Below are 16,730 nucleotides of genomic sequence, written 5' to 3'. Positions count from 1 at the left end.
ATGCAGCAACTCTGAACATGCTTTCATTTTAGAAAACACACAACAGCAGAGGGCATCAGACAATCAGAAACTGTATGTGTGTTAATGAATCCTGAAGTGCTAAAGTGAAGGGGAAAGTGAACTGGAGATGTAAAGATTGAGTGACTGCAGAGGAGGGTGGGGATAAGGAAGCAGGCACCGAGTGTAGAAGGAGAGAAGAGAAACCAAACACATCACTTCTGTGTGTGCCAGCTGTAACCTCTCCAGCACGGAAATTTTGGGTTGGGAGAGAGTGGAATAGGGGTCCTGTACAGTGCTGTAGCTAGCCTCAGACATGTTCCACTAGCAAAGTAACCTGAGCACTGCAGTTGCTGGTGAACCACCAACTCATAACAACATCCCTTCTCTTTTGAGGCATGAAAGCACAGGAAATTCTGTGTCAGCAATGCAAGATTGTTGTTTGTTAGTATTTTGTATTTTCCGAAAACACTTGGTACAACAGGACTCAAAGAAGAAAAGTCAAGAAAGAAAGCATTAGCCCACATGACTAGAAAACAGGCAATGCTCAGATATGAAGCTGAATGACTCATTTTCCGCAAAGGCAAACTCAGGTCTCTTCCTGCCATTTCCTTCCCACACCCTAAAACTGCTTCTTACTGCATGTGCAGAGGTGACCTCGTCATCACTGCTGGCGCTTGGGGCGGCCATAAAGTGAAGATATGCACTCCATTCCTGTTTCCACAGGCAAAGAATTGCTGCTTTGTAAGTACAGTAATTTTCTGTTCTCCTTGGTGGAATGCGGGGAGGTTTATTGGGAGCTGTTACTTATAGCGTCTTTCATTGGAGCCTGTCAGACTTGAAGGAGGTTCTTTGCTTCCTGTGAAAACACAGTGGCTGGGCAAAAAGCATTTTAGCTACATCTGTGGTGCTCCCAGCCTGATCTTCATGCCTGTGTGAATGTTGTCGTTGTGCGAACGGCAGGATGTGCAGCTTGAGGGACTCCAGTGTAAGTCAGACCATCCAGCGGCTTGTCAGCTCTAGTACAGCAAGGCTTTCCTGTGGAAAAATGCGCATGAGCAGCCAGGGCAGATTTAAGGACTGCCTTCAGCAACAGATGTTAGATGCCGTGCTGTAGTAGTAGTTGCTGTGCTGAAAAATTGGTTTGTTTTTAAGTCGAATGAAAATAAGCTCACACTCCAGTGCATCAGCTGCCTGCTTTGAGCCTAACTTGATATTACCAGGTACTGTATTTCTCCCTTGCTGTCTCTGGAAATTCTCCGGAAAATTTTAATGGGTGTTTGAAAAAGTTTCTTGCTGCTGTAGATAAAAATATCTCGAGGAAGTGTTTTGAAGGCTTTTCCCTTTACAACATTATTCTCATCCATGCCTGAGTACAAAGTGAGTCGGCAGCAGAGAACTTATCGTGAGTGAGTCTGACTTTTTTTATCTATGTGAAGACTACAGATAAGGACTATTTAGAAGATATTTTGACAGACCAAAGAGTAGCAGACTGAATGGAATATAACCTGGAAGAGCTTCCACTGAGTGTTACATAGCTGATGCCACAAATGGGTACTGTTTTTGTGAAAAGCATCTGAGAATAAAGAATGTGAAAAGTGCATCTGAGCATATCTGAAAATATTAATAATTTATCGTATGCAAACTGGCTTGAATTGGGATCTCAGTATCTTGTGAGAATTTTGATAGAAAAGCAGAGATGGACATAAAAAATTCAGTCAGTAAATGAAAACAGTAAGGTAAGGAAGACCTGCAAGTTACACCCCCACCCCCACCCCACCTCCAAGATTATTAAAATGGATAAAGGAATAAAATCTACATTATATTTGAGGGAGTTAATTAATGGGAGAGAGAGGAAAGAGTCTTGCTTGAAGCTGGGTTTGGTTCCCATAGCAGAGCCATACAGACCCCACAAGATTTTGTTCCCAAAAGTGCTCATGGCCAAGTTAGCAGCACCACTGTGTGTGGACATGGGGCCCTCTCTTTCTTCTCAAAAAGGTGAGGAACAGGGAAAAAAAATGCTCTGATTATCCCTCTAATTCCCCCAGGACCTGCTAGGGTTCTTCTGGCAGCACTCCCGTTGCTTTCACTGAGCAAGCGGCCTGACAGAAGTAATGTCATGCAGCAGAGCAAGCCGTTTTCTGTATTTTACCTGCTATTTCACAGGCAGCTTCTGAAGAAACCCTTCAAATTCCCATTAATTTCACCTGTTTTAGGGCAAGTAGTATGTATACATAAAGCATGGCTGAGCTGTACTCCAGTATCTCTCCTGTAGAGGCCTAGGATGCAGCAAAGGCACAAATTCAGATGCAGGAAACAAAGTTTGAATGTCTGTAGATAGCAGTGCTGCACCAGCATTTATGCACTGTGCATGTCTGAATATCAATTTTCTAAGCACAGAAATGTACTTTTTCACAGTGAGGCTTGTAGTATTGATCAATAAAATGTACAAACCATGGCTATTAACTATGCTGCTAAATAGTATAATTTCTGGAAAAAAAAAAAAAAATTTAAACCAACAAGATTTTTAAAATTGGGACACTTGGAATAATTTAACCAGACATGGGAAAAAATGAAAGGAGTCTGTTGAAAAGCCTCATCACTCAGCTTCAACTTTAAAACCTTTTAATGTTTTGTCTTGTCCTGGTAGTAAAAGAGAATGATCCAGAAGAACCTTTGCAGAAAGCTGTACAGATAAAGGGAAAATTGTTTAAAACCCTGAAATCTGACACATACAAAGAAGGAAAAAGGCTCAGCTCAGAGTATAAAGCCAAACAACAGGGGGACACAGATTTGGTGTCTTCTGTGAAAATGTCATCATTGAAAGAAGGTGACTAGAATTTCTATGGCTAAAGATATTCCTCATAAGCCTGAAAGGAAACTTGGCACATTATAAGAAGAAGCAGCAGGCTGCTTCTGTCTCTGTGATTACAGAAAAATAATGATATTGAGGACTAGGTTTTAAAGAGATCTTTTCTTTGTGACTGAATTCTAAGTATTTTTATAAAGCTAAGACATGTAACAAAGAAGAAATATTTTGCTACTTTAAGAAAAACTTCACAAAAGAGCAAAATTCCTCTAAGAAGTGAAGAAGTCCTATCAATAAAAATTACTTTAATGCCTTTACTATTCTTCATGTAGGAGCTGATCAAAATCAAACTAAAGTAAACAAAACAGAATGAATATTGTAAGGCTTTGATTAAGTTTTTATCTAAAGCTTTTTTTAAGTTTTTATTGCCTTGATTACTAGGAAGATGCAAGCATGACAAGGCTCTCTCTTGGTTTTACAGGATCTGAACACCCCAAATGCAAAAATGATTTGGCAACTAACATCTTACTGGTAAGAAAGAGTTCATGAATTCTTTTTATATCATTATTAAATCTAAAGTGATCTAAGTTTAATGATGACAGAACATGATATTATAAAAGAATGAGGTTTTTTATCCATAAAATATACTCACAATGTGATTTTTTTTTTGTCTGTTTGGTTGAGTCTTGTTCTTACCATTGTTTTTAACACAAAGGTCTCAATCTGAACAAGAAAGATGTCAGGGGAAGCTGACCAAATTCTTGGTTTCCCAAACCAATTTCTAGAAACATCTCAAATTATTAAAGCAAAATAATTTTTTCATTATCTTTAATGTGTCCCAAGGGACACTGCTCATGAGAAGTTTGTAAAAAAATAGGAAAGGATATCTTAAATTTATGCTCCTGACACTTTCCTTTTTATGACATCTGTTTGGGTCAGTGATCAAAATCTAAGATGCCCTTTGTGTTCTGGGCAGAGAATGGTCTGGTCTACAGACAAGCTCATGTGGGAAGGTCTTTGGCCATGAGCAGTGGGAGGGATGAATGGACAGGCCTTTGGCTTCTTTCCTTCTTCTGTGTTTCAGGAAATCCCTGGTCACGTCCGTGATTTTCGGTCTGCTTCTGCAGCCACCACTGGCACAGCTTTCCACCATCACGCAGCCAAACTTTGTCCTGTTGATGGCTGATGATCTTGGCATAGGGGATGTAGGTTGCTATGGGAATGATACTATCAGGTAAGGAAACAAACTGTAATCATGAACAGACCTGGTGTTATTTCCCATAAGCCTGAGATCCTCTGCCCATCAGCAGCCATTAGAGCTCTTTTCAAATTTGTTTACTGGAGAACTGGGGAACAGGGGACATTTCCGGGGGGGGGGGGGGGCGGGGGAGGTGGGGGGGGGGCGGTCTCCATGTAAATATCAAGCACTACCAGGATTATCTCACACACTAGAGGGCATTCCCACGGACAACTCTGCTATCCAGAGCTCTTCCACTCTGGGAATGTGACAATAGTTCTTGTGTATTCCTTAACTGCCCAATACTGAGAAATGCTATGTTTTTGCATATATCTGAAGATAAAAATGCTGTCTCTTCTTTCAACATATCAGGCCTCATTACCTCATTCAAGTCTGTTTTGCCATTCTTTCCAAGTCTCACATCGAAATACAGTTTTAATCACTGTGATGAACTATGTTACTAGGAAATACTTCTATATACAGACACGAGGACATGGAATTTGTCTTCTCTTTAAAAATCATGCCACATTAATACCTGCTGGCTTCCTACCAGCACGTTATTTCTCTGAACAAAACCAGACTTGGTGGGAGCACTCCCCCCATCCAGCAGAGATCTCAGAATCTCACCCTGCTGGCACCAACAGGCAAGTTTCAGATAGACGGGTGATGAGGCTCTGAATGGCTCAGCCTTCAAGATAACATCATCCCCAAGTCATGAGTTCTCTTCTTCAAGAGCAGTGAGATGCATTTTGCCAAGACCTTTCATTGGACTTAGGAAAAAAGAGGGAATGATTGGCTTGAAATTTATCCAGGTAGCTATTGTTAAATGAAAAGAAAAAAAAAAATCATCCCCCTTCTTGAAAATAAATAAAAGAAATCAAAATATTTCAAATAGAATAAACTTCAAAAAATGAAGATAAGTGTACTATTCCTCATTCTCATTCCCTTGAAGGCCCTCTGAATAATACCTGACAGTGTTGGTTGCATTTTTAGGACCCCAAACATCGATCGCCTAGCAAAGGAAGGAGTGAAACTGACCCAACACATCGCTGCAGCTCCACTTTGCACCCCAAGCAGAGCAGCTTTCCTCACTGGCAGATATCCTCTCCGATCAGGTTTGCCTTGCACAGCCAAGTAGCTTTTAAACATTGCTTTATTGCTGAAGGGAAGAGTGTCATACAGTGGGCACAAAGGAATGAAGGCATGCAGAGACAGAGTGCCATAGACTTACTGTCCCTGACTAGGGACACAAAAGACTCACCAGCTAGGTCTAGTACCTTGGAGGCTGCATCTATATTTATGACATACAATGAACCAGCCCAGAGGGAAGTAAGGCAGAGAAGAGCCAGCTCTTCAGAGCATCTCACTCCCCGCCAGATAGCAACTCTGGTTGCATTTTTGTGCTGTATTGAACAGATTGCAGCCAGAATGGAGTTGGTACAAATTGTTTCATTCAAATAAGTTATTACACAGAGTATGATAGTAACACATCTTTAAAACACTAGTTACATTTAACTTTGGTTTTGGGGGACTCCTCATCAGATATAAGAAATAACAGAGCCTTTCAGGGAACTTAATAGATCTATGCAGATTTGTGTCCATTCCCCCCAGTCTGCATGCAGAGTGAGTCATTTACAGGTCAGCTTTGTAAACCTATATATCAAAATTCATCTGTCCTACAAAATAACAGTTTGACAGCTATATTATTTTTCCCAGTACTGTTTTTGAAGAAATAATACTATCCTGTCAAAATGCATTCCTGAGCTGAAGAGGTATGAAAAGCAAATAGCTCTGTACCTTTCTAACAGTGACTCTAATGCTTGTTCTATTGCAAAAATCTTCAGTGCCTTCATTCCTGAGGCATTTTGAAGCTGACATGTCATCCTACTTTCATCCTTATAGCTCCCACTGAGATAGCTGAAAAGTGCACATGAACTTGTACAGAGTCTGTGTCCTGCTGTAACAGCAGGGCTGTTCAACACTTTCAAGACATTTCATACTTCACATCACATCATATGATGAGGTTATGCCAGTATATAATGCTGAATAACAGAGTGTAAACCTGAGGAGAAGATTAGGGTGCTATATAGCTGCCCTGTGGGTTTCAGTAGTCGTATACCAGCCCTGCCACCATGCAGGGACGTTGTGAGTTTGCAGGCAGCCTTATGCAAGCTGGAGTTTGAGGTTGAGAGAGGGATGAAACTTCCCTGCCCTGCTCCCTACCCTCACCAACACACCAGACAAGTATACTGCATGCAGCCTGGATGCCACTGCAACATAGAAATGCATCTGTAAGACTGTGCCATTCCAGATAAAATGGTGTAGTATCAGATGCTAAGAAGGACAGGTAATACACAATGGAGAGATTTAAATCTTTTAAATCTCATCCTTGTATGCTGTCCAAGATTGATTTCCCCAAATAAACAGCATTAGGATAAACATTTGACACTATAATACCAATGAAACCAGGAATCGAGAAAGTATATTTGATAAAACTACCATTTGTACTTACTGAGATTTTATTATATTTTGTAGGAATGGATGCAATAAACAATTATCGCGTTATTTTTTGGAATGGTGGCTCAGGAGGGCTCCCTCCAAATGAAACTACTTTTGCCAAAATTCTGCAGCAACAAGGCTACAGCACAGGACTAATAGGTAAAGAGATGTTCCTGAGGATGTTCCATTCAGACTATTTGGTTTGATTAGCAACTGCTTATGTCACAACAGTAATATTTTTATTTCCCGATAAAAGAATATTATGTAAGAAGAAGTCTTGACCAAAAAGAATCTCTCTTAAAAGAACAAATATGTGATAAAAAACAATCTTTACTGTTGGTCTGCTTTCAAACACATTGGCCTGTGGTTGTTAAAAGATATACTGGAAAATATGTTGTTAAAAATATCCCTTAAATACTATTCTACCAGTTATATGATAATTATTCCAGTGCTATTAAATAAGAAACAAATACATGAGTTTCATGCAAAGATGCATGTGCATGCTTTACACAGAGCAGAGCAGACAGAGCTGTTTTTTTTCTATAGAAAAGAAAACAGCTGCTACTAACAGCAATAGAATCAGTTCAAAATGTCACAGGATTTGGTCTTTCAAAAACAAACAAAACAATTATTTAAGTGCAGCATGTCACTGTAGTTCACCAGTATTTCAGTACAGCCCATGAAACATTATCTCCTTCAGCATTAATAAGAAATCCATTTTACTTTATATTTTATAGGACATTTTTTTAATACAGTTGTAACTTTTTTTGTCATGATCCAGTTTCAAATAATTATTATCTTAGATATATCACATAGTTTCACAGACTGAGGAAACACAAATGTTCCTGAGCTGAGACATGAAGCAAGAAATCTTACACAGCACATGCCCACATCGCCGCAGCTGAATAGCCACTAAATTGATTCACCTAAGTGGTTTATGTTTGGTTTGTTATGAGCACAGCCAGTGTGACTGCAAAGTTAATTCCTACTAATAAACTATGGATTAACGTGATAAGCAGACTTTATGTTGGGAAATGCTTTACGAAGTCTTTGTAGTCAGAAATATACTGTTGCATAATAGGGTCTCAAAGATTAATTTATCTTAATCAGACAATTTATTATCTATGGCTTTGAGTCTTTTGCAGCATGTCAGAAGCCTTTATCAATCTCAGCTAGAGATTTAGATGTTGAAGTTCATCTGAAGCCCAAGAATACATTAACTGCACCTGTATTTATGACCAATACATTTGTATGTTTATTACACACTTGTCTCATTTTATAGCTGTCTCTAAATATATTTTGAGGTAAACTGAATTTTATCTGAAAATAATTCATCCACCAATAATATAATTTTATATATACATCCATAAAGTAGCATTTTTCCCCTCCAAAGTAGATTTTTCTGCTCCTATTGTAATGCATTGCAATTGTTTTGAAATCTACTCAGGGGTCACTGTTAGTATATGTAGTTGTAACATAGTGAACCAATTGCTTAGGATAATATGTTTTTGTCAGTGCACAGTTCTTTACTCCACAATAAGAACTGGTTGCAAATTTGTTTTCAAGTAAAATTCAAAGAGTTCATTTTGATCTTTATATCTGGTATCCAAAGCCTACATTACATCAGAGATTTTAAAAATTAATTAAACTGCTCCTCTGAGAAAACAAAACAAAACAACCAAAAAAAAAAAAAAAAAAAAAAAAAAAGGTAGATTCTGGTCACTCGATTCACATATCTGTAAGCCTCAGTGTTTGAGCCAAATGAAACAACTTGTTATGTTTCCCTGTAAAACGTATGATTTTGATGTGCCATTCATCATAATAGTGGACATATGTTTATAATAAAGAACAAATGGTATTGCAATTGCAAACAGCCATGAGGTGTTCCTTTTGATATATGAAGACTTTATTATTTAAATTAAAAAAAAAAAAAGTCTTTGATGATTTAAAACTTGACTAAATACAAATAAATGGCAACAAAATATTTATAAAACAAAACTTTCTATTCTCATCCAAAATATGGAGATATTATTATCAGCAAAGTTACTTACATATGTGTAATTTCATGACAAATCTTGATCTCCTGAGCTCAAATTATTCTGGATCTGACAGTTTGGCTGGCAAACTCACTGTTGAGATGCAAGCTAATTAATTGCACTGTCATAGCTGTCACTAACACATCACTGAGTGTTGCCATAGGACTGCCATTAAGTCATCCAAAACTTCCAGGAAAAATAAATAAATAAATAAATAGATAGATAAATCCATAGCATCTTAAAGTTAAAGAGACAAAAGAACAGTGTTATTTTTACCCATGCTTACAAAAGGACTCCTTCCTCCTATTTCATACCTGACAGGTCTCCAGGAAAGCCATACATTTTACAAAGTTCTAAAAACCCAAGGTCTTCCCTATTTCTTGTTGCCTTTATAGTTCAGACTTTGTTGCATTTGATCAAAGCTACAAGGTATGAATACAGAGCACCCTAACTGGGTGGTGGAAATAACTGTGGTGGGAATTCATAAATTGTAGTGGTTAACTTTCACCAATTATAAGATATACCCCATTTTATTGGTACCTAATCAGTATGTATCTGTAGGATGAAGAAGTAGTAAAAGAAAACATTTTTTGAGAAATGTTATTAATGAGAAAAAGTTCATTTGTAAATATTAACTCTATGTTTTAATAATGCATATTTTCAGGGAAGTGGCATCAAGGTGTTAACTGTGAATCCCGCAACGACCACTGTCATCACCCTTTGAACCATGGGTTTGATTATTTTTATGGGATGCCTTTTACGCTAATAAGTGACTGCCAAACAACAGAAGCACCAGAGATGGACAGAGTCTTCAGAAGGAAACTCTGGCTTTACACTCAGATGATTTGCCTTTTTACACTCACTGCTGCCCTAGGTAGAATCACTGGCTTGATTCCAGTCCGCTGGAAAACACTAACCTGCCTTGCTGGGTTTAGTCTCCTGTTCTTTGTGTCATGGTTCTCAAGCTATGGATTTGTGAGATACTGGAACTGCATTATGATGAGAAACCATGAAATTACTGAGCAGCCAATGGTGACAGAAAGGACTACATCACTTATCTTGAGAGAGTCCATTGCATTTATTGAAAGGTAAACTAAATTTCCTTTGATCACGTTTATTCTGGTTCTTGCATATCTTTCAACAGCATTTTCCCATGTAAAGTCTTTGTAGAATCTTAGAATCACGGAATGGTTTGGGTTGGAAGGGACTTAAATCCCACCCAGTTCCAACCCCCTCCAATGGGCAGGGACATCTCCCACCAGACCAGGTTGTCCAAAGCCCCATCCAGCCTGGCCTTGAATACTTCCAGTGATGGGGCATCCATGGCTTCTCTGGGCAAACTGTAATTTCTATAACTGTAAAGAATAATATAAATAGTATTATGCCTATTAATTACTAATAATGCTAATAATGGCACTACAGTATTAAGCCATAAATTAACTGCCTCTTAAAGACATCTGTTATTCCTAGCTTCATTGAAGTGGATAACCTTTCCAAACTTCCACATATTAGATTGAATGTTCATAGGCTATTTTGAGGAAATGCATATTTCTATGTCTGTCAGTGTTCAAGAGACATTGGATAATGCCCTTAATAATATGACTTAACTTTTGGTTAGCCCCAAAGTGGTCAGGCAGTTGGACTTTCTCATCATTGTAGGACCAGAACTATTCTGTTCTGTTCTGTTCTGTTCTATTCTATTCTATTCTATTCTATTCTATTCTATTCTATTCTATTCTATTCTATTCTATTCCATTCTATTCCATTCCATTCCGTGAGTCCAAAAGTGAAACTTTAAAAGATAACAACAGCTTGTGGCAGAAATGTGTGTATGGGCAAGGGAAAGATAAGAAAAGCTGAGGATTAACGTTATTGTATGGACTGACGTGGGGAGCCACTGACAGGCAATGAACTCACTGTCTTCATTTCAGTAGCATGGTGATGGTTTACAAGAGATGAAAGTGGAGCTTCAATATGAAACTTTTCTATGTATGATTCAGAGAAAAAAGAGAATCAAACATTATTTTATCAGACAGATCCTAATCACTGGATTTTAATACCTTAAAAAGTAACATAGTTCTGAAGTGGTTGCTGAAATACATATGTAAATCGTAATACCGTTTTCCATTATTATTGACCTCTATATGTATTGAGAACTCTCCTCCTAGTAACAAAGCGTTGATTTCTGTTTTTTAGAAATAAGCACAAGCCATTCCTCCTCTTTCTTTCCTTTTTACACTCCCACACCCCTCTCCTCACCACAGAGAAGTTTATTGGGAAGAGCAGCCATGGTTTGTATGGAGACAATGTAGAGGAGATGGACTGGATGGTGGGTAAGTGGCCATAGCAAATAAGAGTGTCTCTCTAGCTAATGCCTAGGTGTGAATATGCAATAAAAATGCAGTTGTTATTCATTCAAAAAACAAGGAAGAGAATTAAAAGCAAGAAGGAAAAAAAAAAGTCATAACATCAGCCTTGTATGAGCACTGTTTACACTGTTGGCTTTTTATTTTCTCTAGTTTTGGACCAAGTGAATCTATTTTTTTGTCTAGTGTTTACCAGTTATAACCATGTCCCCTTGGCTGCTCTCAAGATAACCATCTGCTTCTCTTCGTAAATACTACATGAACTAAGAACTATTTAACTTTCTTTATTTATTCCAGATCATGTAATTTCAGCCTCTTCTGTTCATGTCTTATCTGCTTCTAAGCAGGACATATAAGAAGGTGATAAAACTGATAAGTAAAGTAGTTCCATGTGTAAGACAGCAGGCTATTTTTCTGTGACTGATGAATTCAGCAGAGTACTGAATATTTTTCAGTCCACTCACTAATCGAGAGGTGTTCATAAATGTTAATTGATGTTTCCAGAAATTAGATTCAAGTAATTTTTGAACCTGTTTTTTTTCAAGAAGGAGAATATTTTTTATTATCCAACCATGCAGTAGGAAAAGTAGTTAAATTTGTAAAAGGAATAAGAATCAGGTGTATATGTACAGAAAGAATAGTTTTTCATACCTATCTTTCAAACACTTGCACACTGCAGACATACTTAAAAAGGCAGAATCAGATCAAGAAAAAAAAAAAAAAAGATTTACATTGTTAATATATGTTAAATGCTACCAGTAACTTGATGTAAATACTAGCCAAGGTCTAGAAAATTATAAGATAAATGTATAAGACATTTTTTTCTCATTTTTCTCTGTGGCCATCACTTATGCAGAATCTTACTTTCTGGGAACCTTCAATAAAGATTTCTTTCCATATTTTTACAGCACACCACTCCTTTACAATAGAGGCTAGAGACTTCTGGTGTAGTTCTTGCATGAAGGGTTTAGGGCATGTCTTTTTTTGTGTGCTTTTATACAGACAGTGAAATGACATCTATAAATCTCAGTGCTGTATAACTCTTCCTTTAAATACTGAGTAGACCTACATTTTTTAATGTTTGCAAGTCAGAGGCTAAAACCCATATTGTGTGAACTACACTTTTTATTTTTTTTAATGCACATATATTCCCCTGTTTACAGGGCAGGTTCTAGATGCTATTGACAAGGAAGGCTTGAAAAGTACTACACTGGTTTACTTTGCCTCTGATCACGGTGGATGGCTGGAAAGACAAGAAGATACAAGGCAGCTTGGTGGCTGGAATGGAATATACAGAGGTAAGAGCTGTCAGGGGTGGTGACAACCCAGCAACAACTAGCAAAGTACTCAGAACACCTCTAAAAATGAGATAAGACTGCATGCTTCAGGGTTAACTGTTTTTATCCTTGAGAAGCATTTTTGTCTCTTATTAACTATGCATTCAAAAATATACACAGTCCTAGCATGTGTAGATGTTCTTTTAAACAATAATTCTCAAGCTGTCATTTCCTCACTAAGCAACTGATCACAAGTTAATTTTCATTAAGAATGTGTAACTTATATAAATATTATTAGCTTAATTATTAGCTGTAACTTATAATATATAAATATTAGCTGCATCTGACATCTGAGACTTTGTTTTAACTGCAACAGGTATGTTATATGGTTGCAAAAGAGAGGAGAACTTGGCTGTGTAATCACTTTATATCTGAAAACTGTATCCACATTGAGTTCTAATGGGACAATGTGTTTATAAAATAACAAAAAGGAGTAAAAGTATAAGGTCACAAATGGGGTAATATAGTGAACACATTATCAGTGATGCTGAGGAGAAGGAAGTTAGTGGTAACATCAAGAGGGTACAGAAGACTCATGAAGATAAAAATAGTTTTATGTTAATACAGCATAATTCAACTGAAATATATTTTTAAAAAAAAAATTATTTTAATGATTTTTTTAATATTTTTTTTTTGATTAAAGGTGGAAAAGCTATGGGAGGCTGGGAAGGAGGAATCCGTGTCCCAGGGATACTTAGATGGCCAGGAGTGTTACCTGCAGGCACAGTTATCAATGAACCTACAAGCCTTATGGACATTTACCCCACAGTAACTCATCTGGCTGGAGGGGTAGTACCACAGGACAGGTACAAATATAAGTGCAATTATTCCCCCTTTTCTCCCAAAACAATAGAAAACCTACTTTGGAAACAAGTTCTAAGGGCCTACCATGTTGTTTATCACTCCTGATCCTTTTCTAGACACATAAATGTTACCACAGCTCAGTCACCTCTTCGTTCATTTGAGATTCAGCATCTACTTGCAGTCTTCTACAAACTCTTCCTTGTTCAAAGCTGTCAATTCCAACCAGGGGTGTACAGAGGAAACACAGTGCCGTACAACTTAACCCAATCTGATGGCATCCCTTTTTTCTGTTAGGGTTATTGATGGCCGGGATCTGATGCCTTTACTGCAAGGAAGAGCTGAGCACTCAGAGCACGAGTTCCTGTTTCATTACTGTGGCATTCACTTACATGCTGTGCGGTGGCACCAGAAGGACAGTGAGTACAAGAATCCTTTCGAAGAATTGAGGTCAGTCTACAGGAAGGTAGATTTATCTAACATGTTTTTGTTTGTTTGTTTGTTTGTTTTTGTTTTTTTTGTTTGTTTGTTTGTTTTGGTTTGGTTTGGTTTTGGTTTGTTTTCTTTTGTTTTGTTTTTCTCGGACTGCAGCTTTCCAACTAATTCCAGGTGTAAGGTGATAAAGAACTTATTATCATTGTCGTTACTTATATGGCAAAAAGTTTTTGCTCATAGCTTCCAGGCACATGACACAAGCTCTGTCATGCTAGGCAGGATACTAGTGCTCAGGATGGGTCTCATCTACCTCTCTATTTGAATGCTAGGCCTGGGAAGTCCATGCCCTTTTTGTCTCATGTCTCAGTCTTTTCCTCAGTCTTTTGTCTGTCCTTCTGCTACCTGGAAGCAAGCCATGGAAACCTCAAATCTTTTTTGCATGTCTTCATAGAATAAATAAATAAATAAATAAATAAATAAAAATCAGGGATAAGTGATATCTGCTGGAAAACTAGAAAATTAGAAAAAAATAGAAATAATTTCAAATTATTGATTTAATTTTGTAGCATTTAATTTAAATGAAATTACAATACTATGTCAACTAGTGAGTATAGAGCTGAAGTGCAACCCAGTGCCCAAAAATGAACTCTAGGAAAACATTCACTCCTGTGATACACACCTGGTGATAACCACCAGCATCACGGAAAGCCTTCTTTCTCTCCTGCCAGGTGGAGCCACCTGGAAGGCTCATTATGTGACCCCAAAATTCCGTCCACTCGGGGCTGGAGCTTGTTATGACAGAGGATTTTGCCCATGTTTTGGGGAAGGTGTGACCCAGCATGAGCCTCCGTTGCTGTTTGACCTCTCACAAGACCCTTCTGAAGCCAAACCTCTGTCAGCTGACACTGAGCCCCTCTTTGACACTGTGGTAGAGCGGATTGGGAGAGCCATAGAAGAGCACCGCAGGACACTGACTCCAGTACCAGAGCAGCTCTCCCTGTACAACGTCATCTGGAAGCCGTGGCTGCAGCCCTGCTGTGGGACATTCCCTTTCTGTTGGTGTGATAAGGAAGGTGATAGTGAACTTGCTGACCTATAAGGGAAACAAGCAAATTTTCCTGAAACCAAAGTTTTCAGGTCATATATGTTTTCTCTGGGGGTGTTTATTGGTGAGTTGATTAATTTGTTTGTTTGTTTTGTTTTTAATGAAGTCTTTATTTGACAATTTTTCCAGTGAATGGCACAGTATTTGGTAAAGGTGGCTTTAAGCTGGATGTTCTCAGGGAGGGACAACGACAGTATGATCTGAACTGCATGTTTTAACTTGCATCTGCTGACAACTGACTGAATTTCAAATGCACTGAAACAGGCCAATGTTATAGCTGTTCCAGTAATTATATTACTTATATTTTGTTGTTTATGAATGTACATTTAGAAGCTTAGTTTTCTCTTTGTTCTGAATTTCTAAGTCACTCAGGGACTGAGATGTCCCTTAATTTTTTATACTTACTGGCAACGCATAGCAGGCTCTTATAAAATATTTTTGCAGAGTACTTTTCCTCCTGCCTCCCAAATAATTCCAGAATAATTCTACCTACAGTTCCTCCCAGAAACTCCTTTATAAGTTGATTCCTTCCTTCCATGTACTTAGTCTCTCCAGCAGCATTAATGATGGCAGCTGGGTAGCCTGGGGCTTCTGGATTAGGATTAACTGCCTGGTTGAGGATTAATTGTCTAGTTGAGGCATAAAGCTTAAAAATGTGATTATGATTGAAGATAATGATTGATAATGAAGATAATGATTCTTTTTAAGAATGACAGGACTCCTCTGATTGGAGTCAGACTCTTTTGATGGAGAACACAAAGAGCAAAAGTTTTTCCCTTTCCAAAGACCCCATTGCACTGAGCTTCCTAAGCAGCACTGGCAAGGGCATAGTGGCATTCATGGTCACAGAAGCACAACACAGATTACCAGTTTAGTCATTTGGGCACAGGTCACTTAAGTTATCTTGCTGCCCAAGCAATGGCTAGGACCCATTTCTTCCCTTTGATAAATGTTGGACTTATTTTGGTTTTATTTTCCCCCTTGTTCCCCACAGTTCATCCAATGGGAAATCTGCAAGTAAATAAAATCCTACAGATTAAAAGCAAAGTTGTATTGCATGCTGCGACCTGATGCATTTCACAGACTGTTGCTCCCAGAAGAGCACTTAGATGCTCCTTCAGTGTTATTCACGAGAATTTATTTGATTTCATTGTTTGTTTTTTTGTTTTTTCTTGGATAGATTTAAAGGTATTTTCATGTTCAATAGCCAGTATTTTCTTTATAACAGTTTACTGCAATAAGGTCAGCATTTATTAATCTTTTCAGTCTTTTTCCAAGGCTTCACTTCCATTCTTAAGCCAGTCTAGCATCTGGGATTTTACATCCTGTCAGTTTTTTAACACCTTTAAAAATATGTGGGTATAAGACCTGTTCATGTAACTGAAACAATTTTTCTTGCACGGGGATACTTCATAGCACTGCAGGATATCTGTTTGGAGCTAGATGGCACAGGAAAACATCTGAACTAGACATTGTGCTGGTCATTGGGGTTTGGCCATGAAAGCACACTTATTGGGGGGGACAAAACCTTTGCTTGTTCCAGTCTCAGGATCATCTCTTAGGCACCAACATGTGACTCTTCCCCTTCAGTCTTATTCCTCCACGTGCTGTTGAACAGCTACATAACAATGTCACCCCAGCCACAACTCTCCCTTTATAGGAGTTTTATAAGCAAATGGTCGCCCATGAAGTCAATAAAATTGGCCCATGACCAGTCATTATGCTGTACCTTCCCAGGAGTTTCAAATGTTGCACTTCTGCCACTTTTTGACCTGAAGCTCTTCCCAAGACACATTGCATTCAGGTCTTTTTTGCATAGTCCTGTTGCCTGTGATCAATTATACCCAGTTAATACGGCGCAGACAACATAAAACTCATTTAGCACATAACAGTTAATGAAAATCTGCTTTCAGAAAGGTTAGCATTATTAGAACCCATTGAGATCTGTTTGCTTGTTCTTTCACCAAAGCACAGACTATCTGAGGAGATTCTGGACCGCCCAGTCATTAAAGATACTAGTTGAATTTTCTAGGTTTTTACCACTTCATGGCCCTTGATCATTATGGATGATGCAGATCATGGAGAGTGTGGGAAACATACTACAGATG

The 16,730-nt window shown here is 38.2% G+C and overlaps 1 protein-coding gene across 1 annotated transcript; it reads left to right on the top strand.

Moving 5' to 3' along the window:
• Positions 1–639: 639 nt before the first annotated feature.
• On the top strand, positions 640–14,616 carry LOC311206875 (arylsulfatase H-like; the record flags this gene model as incomplete). The annotated part of the gene is given in 12 exon segments (XM_084282637.1): positions 640–741; positions 3,248–3,267; positions 3,269–3,337; positions 3,891–4,040; positions 5,037–5,158; positions 6,579–6,701; positions 9,243–9,666; positions 10,775–10,911; positions 12,108–12,242; positions 12,925–13,087; positions 13,380–13,501; positions 14,246–14,616. Coding segments are annotated over 12 exon segments (1,938 nt in total).
• Between the last annotated feature and the right edge of the window lie 2,114 nt (positions 14,617–16,730).

The sequence above is a fragment of the Netta rufina genome, assembly GCF_964035555.1.
Source record: "Netta rufina genome assembly, chromosome: 1".
Taxonomy (NCBI): Eukaryota; Metazoa; Chordata; class Aves; order Anseriformes; family Anatidae; genus Netta; species Netta rufina.
The sequence above is the reverse complement of the archived record's forward strand: the minus strand, read 5'-3'. Positions and strand labels throughout refer to the sequence as shown.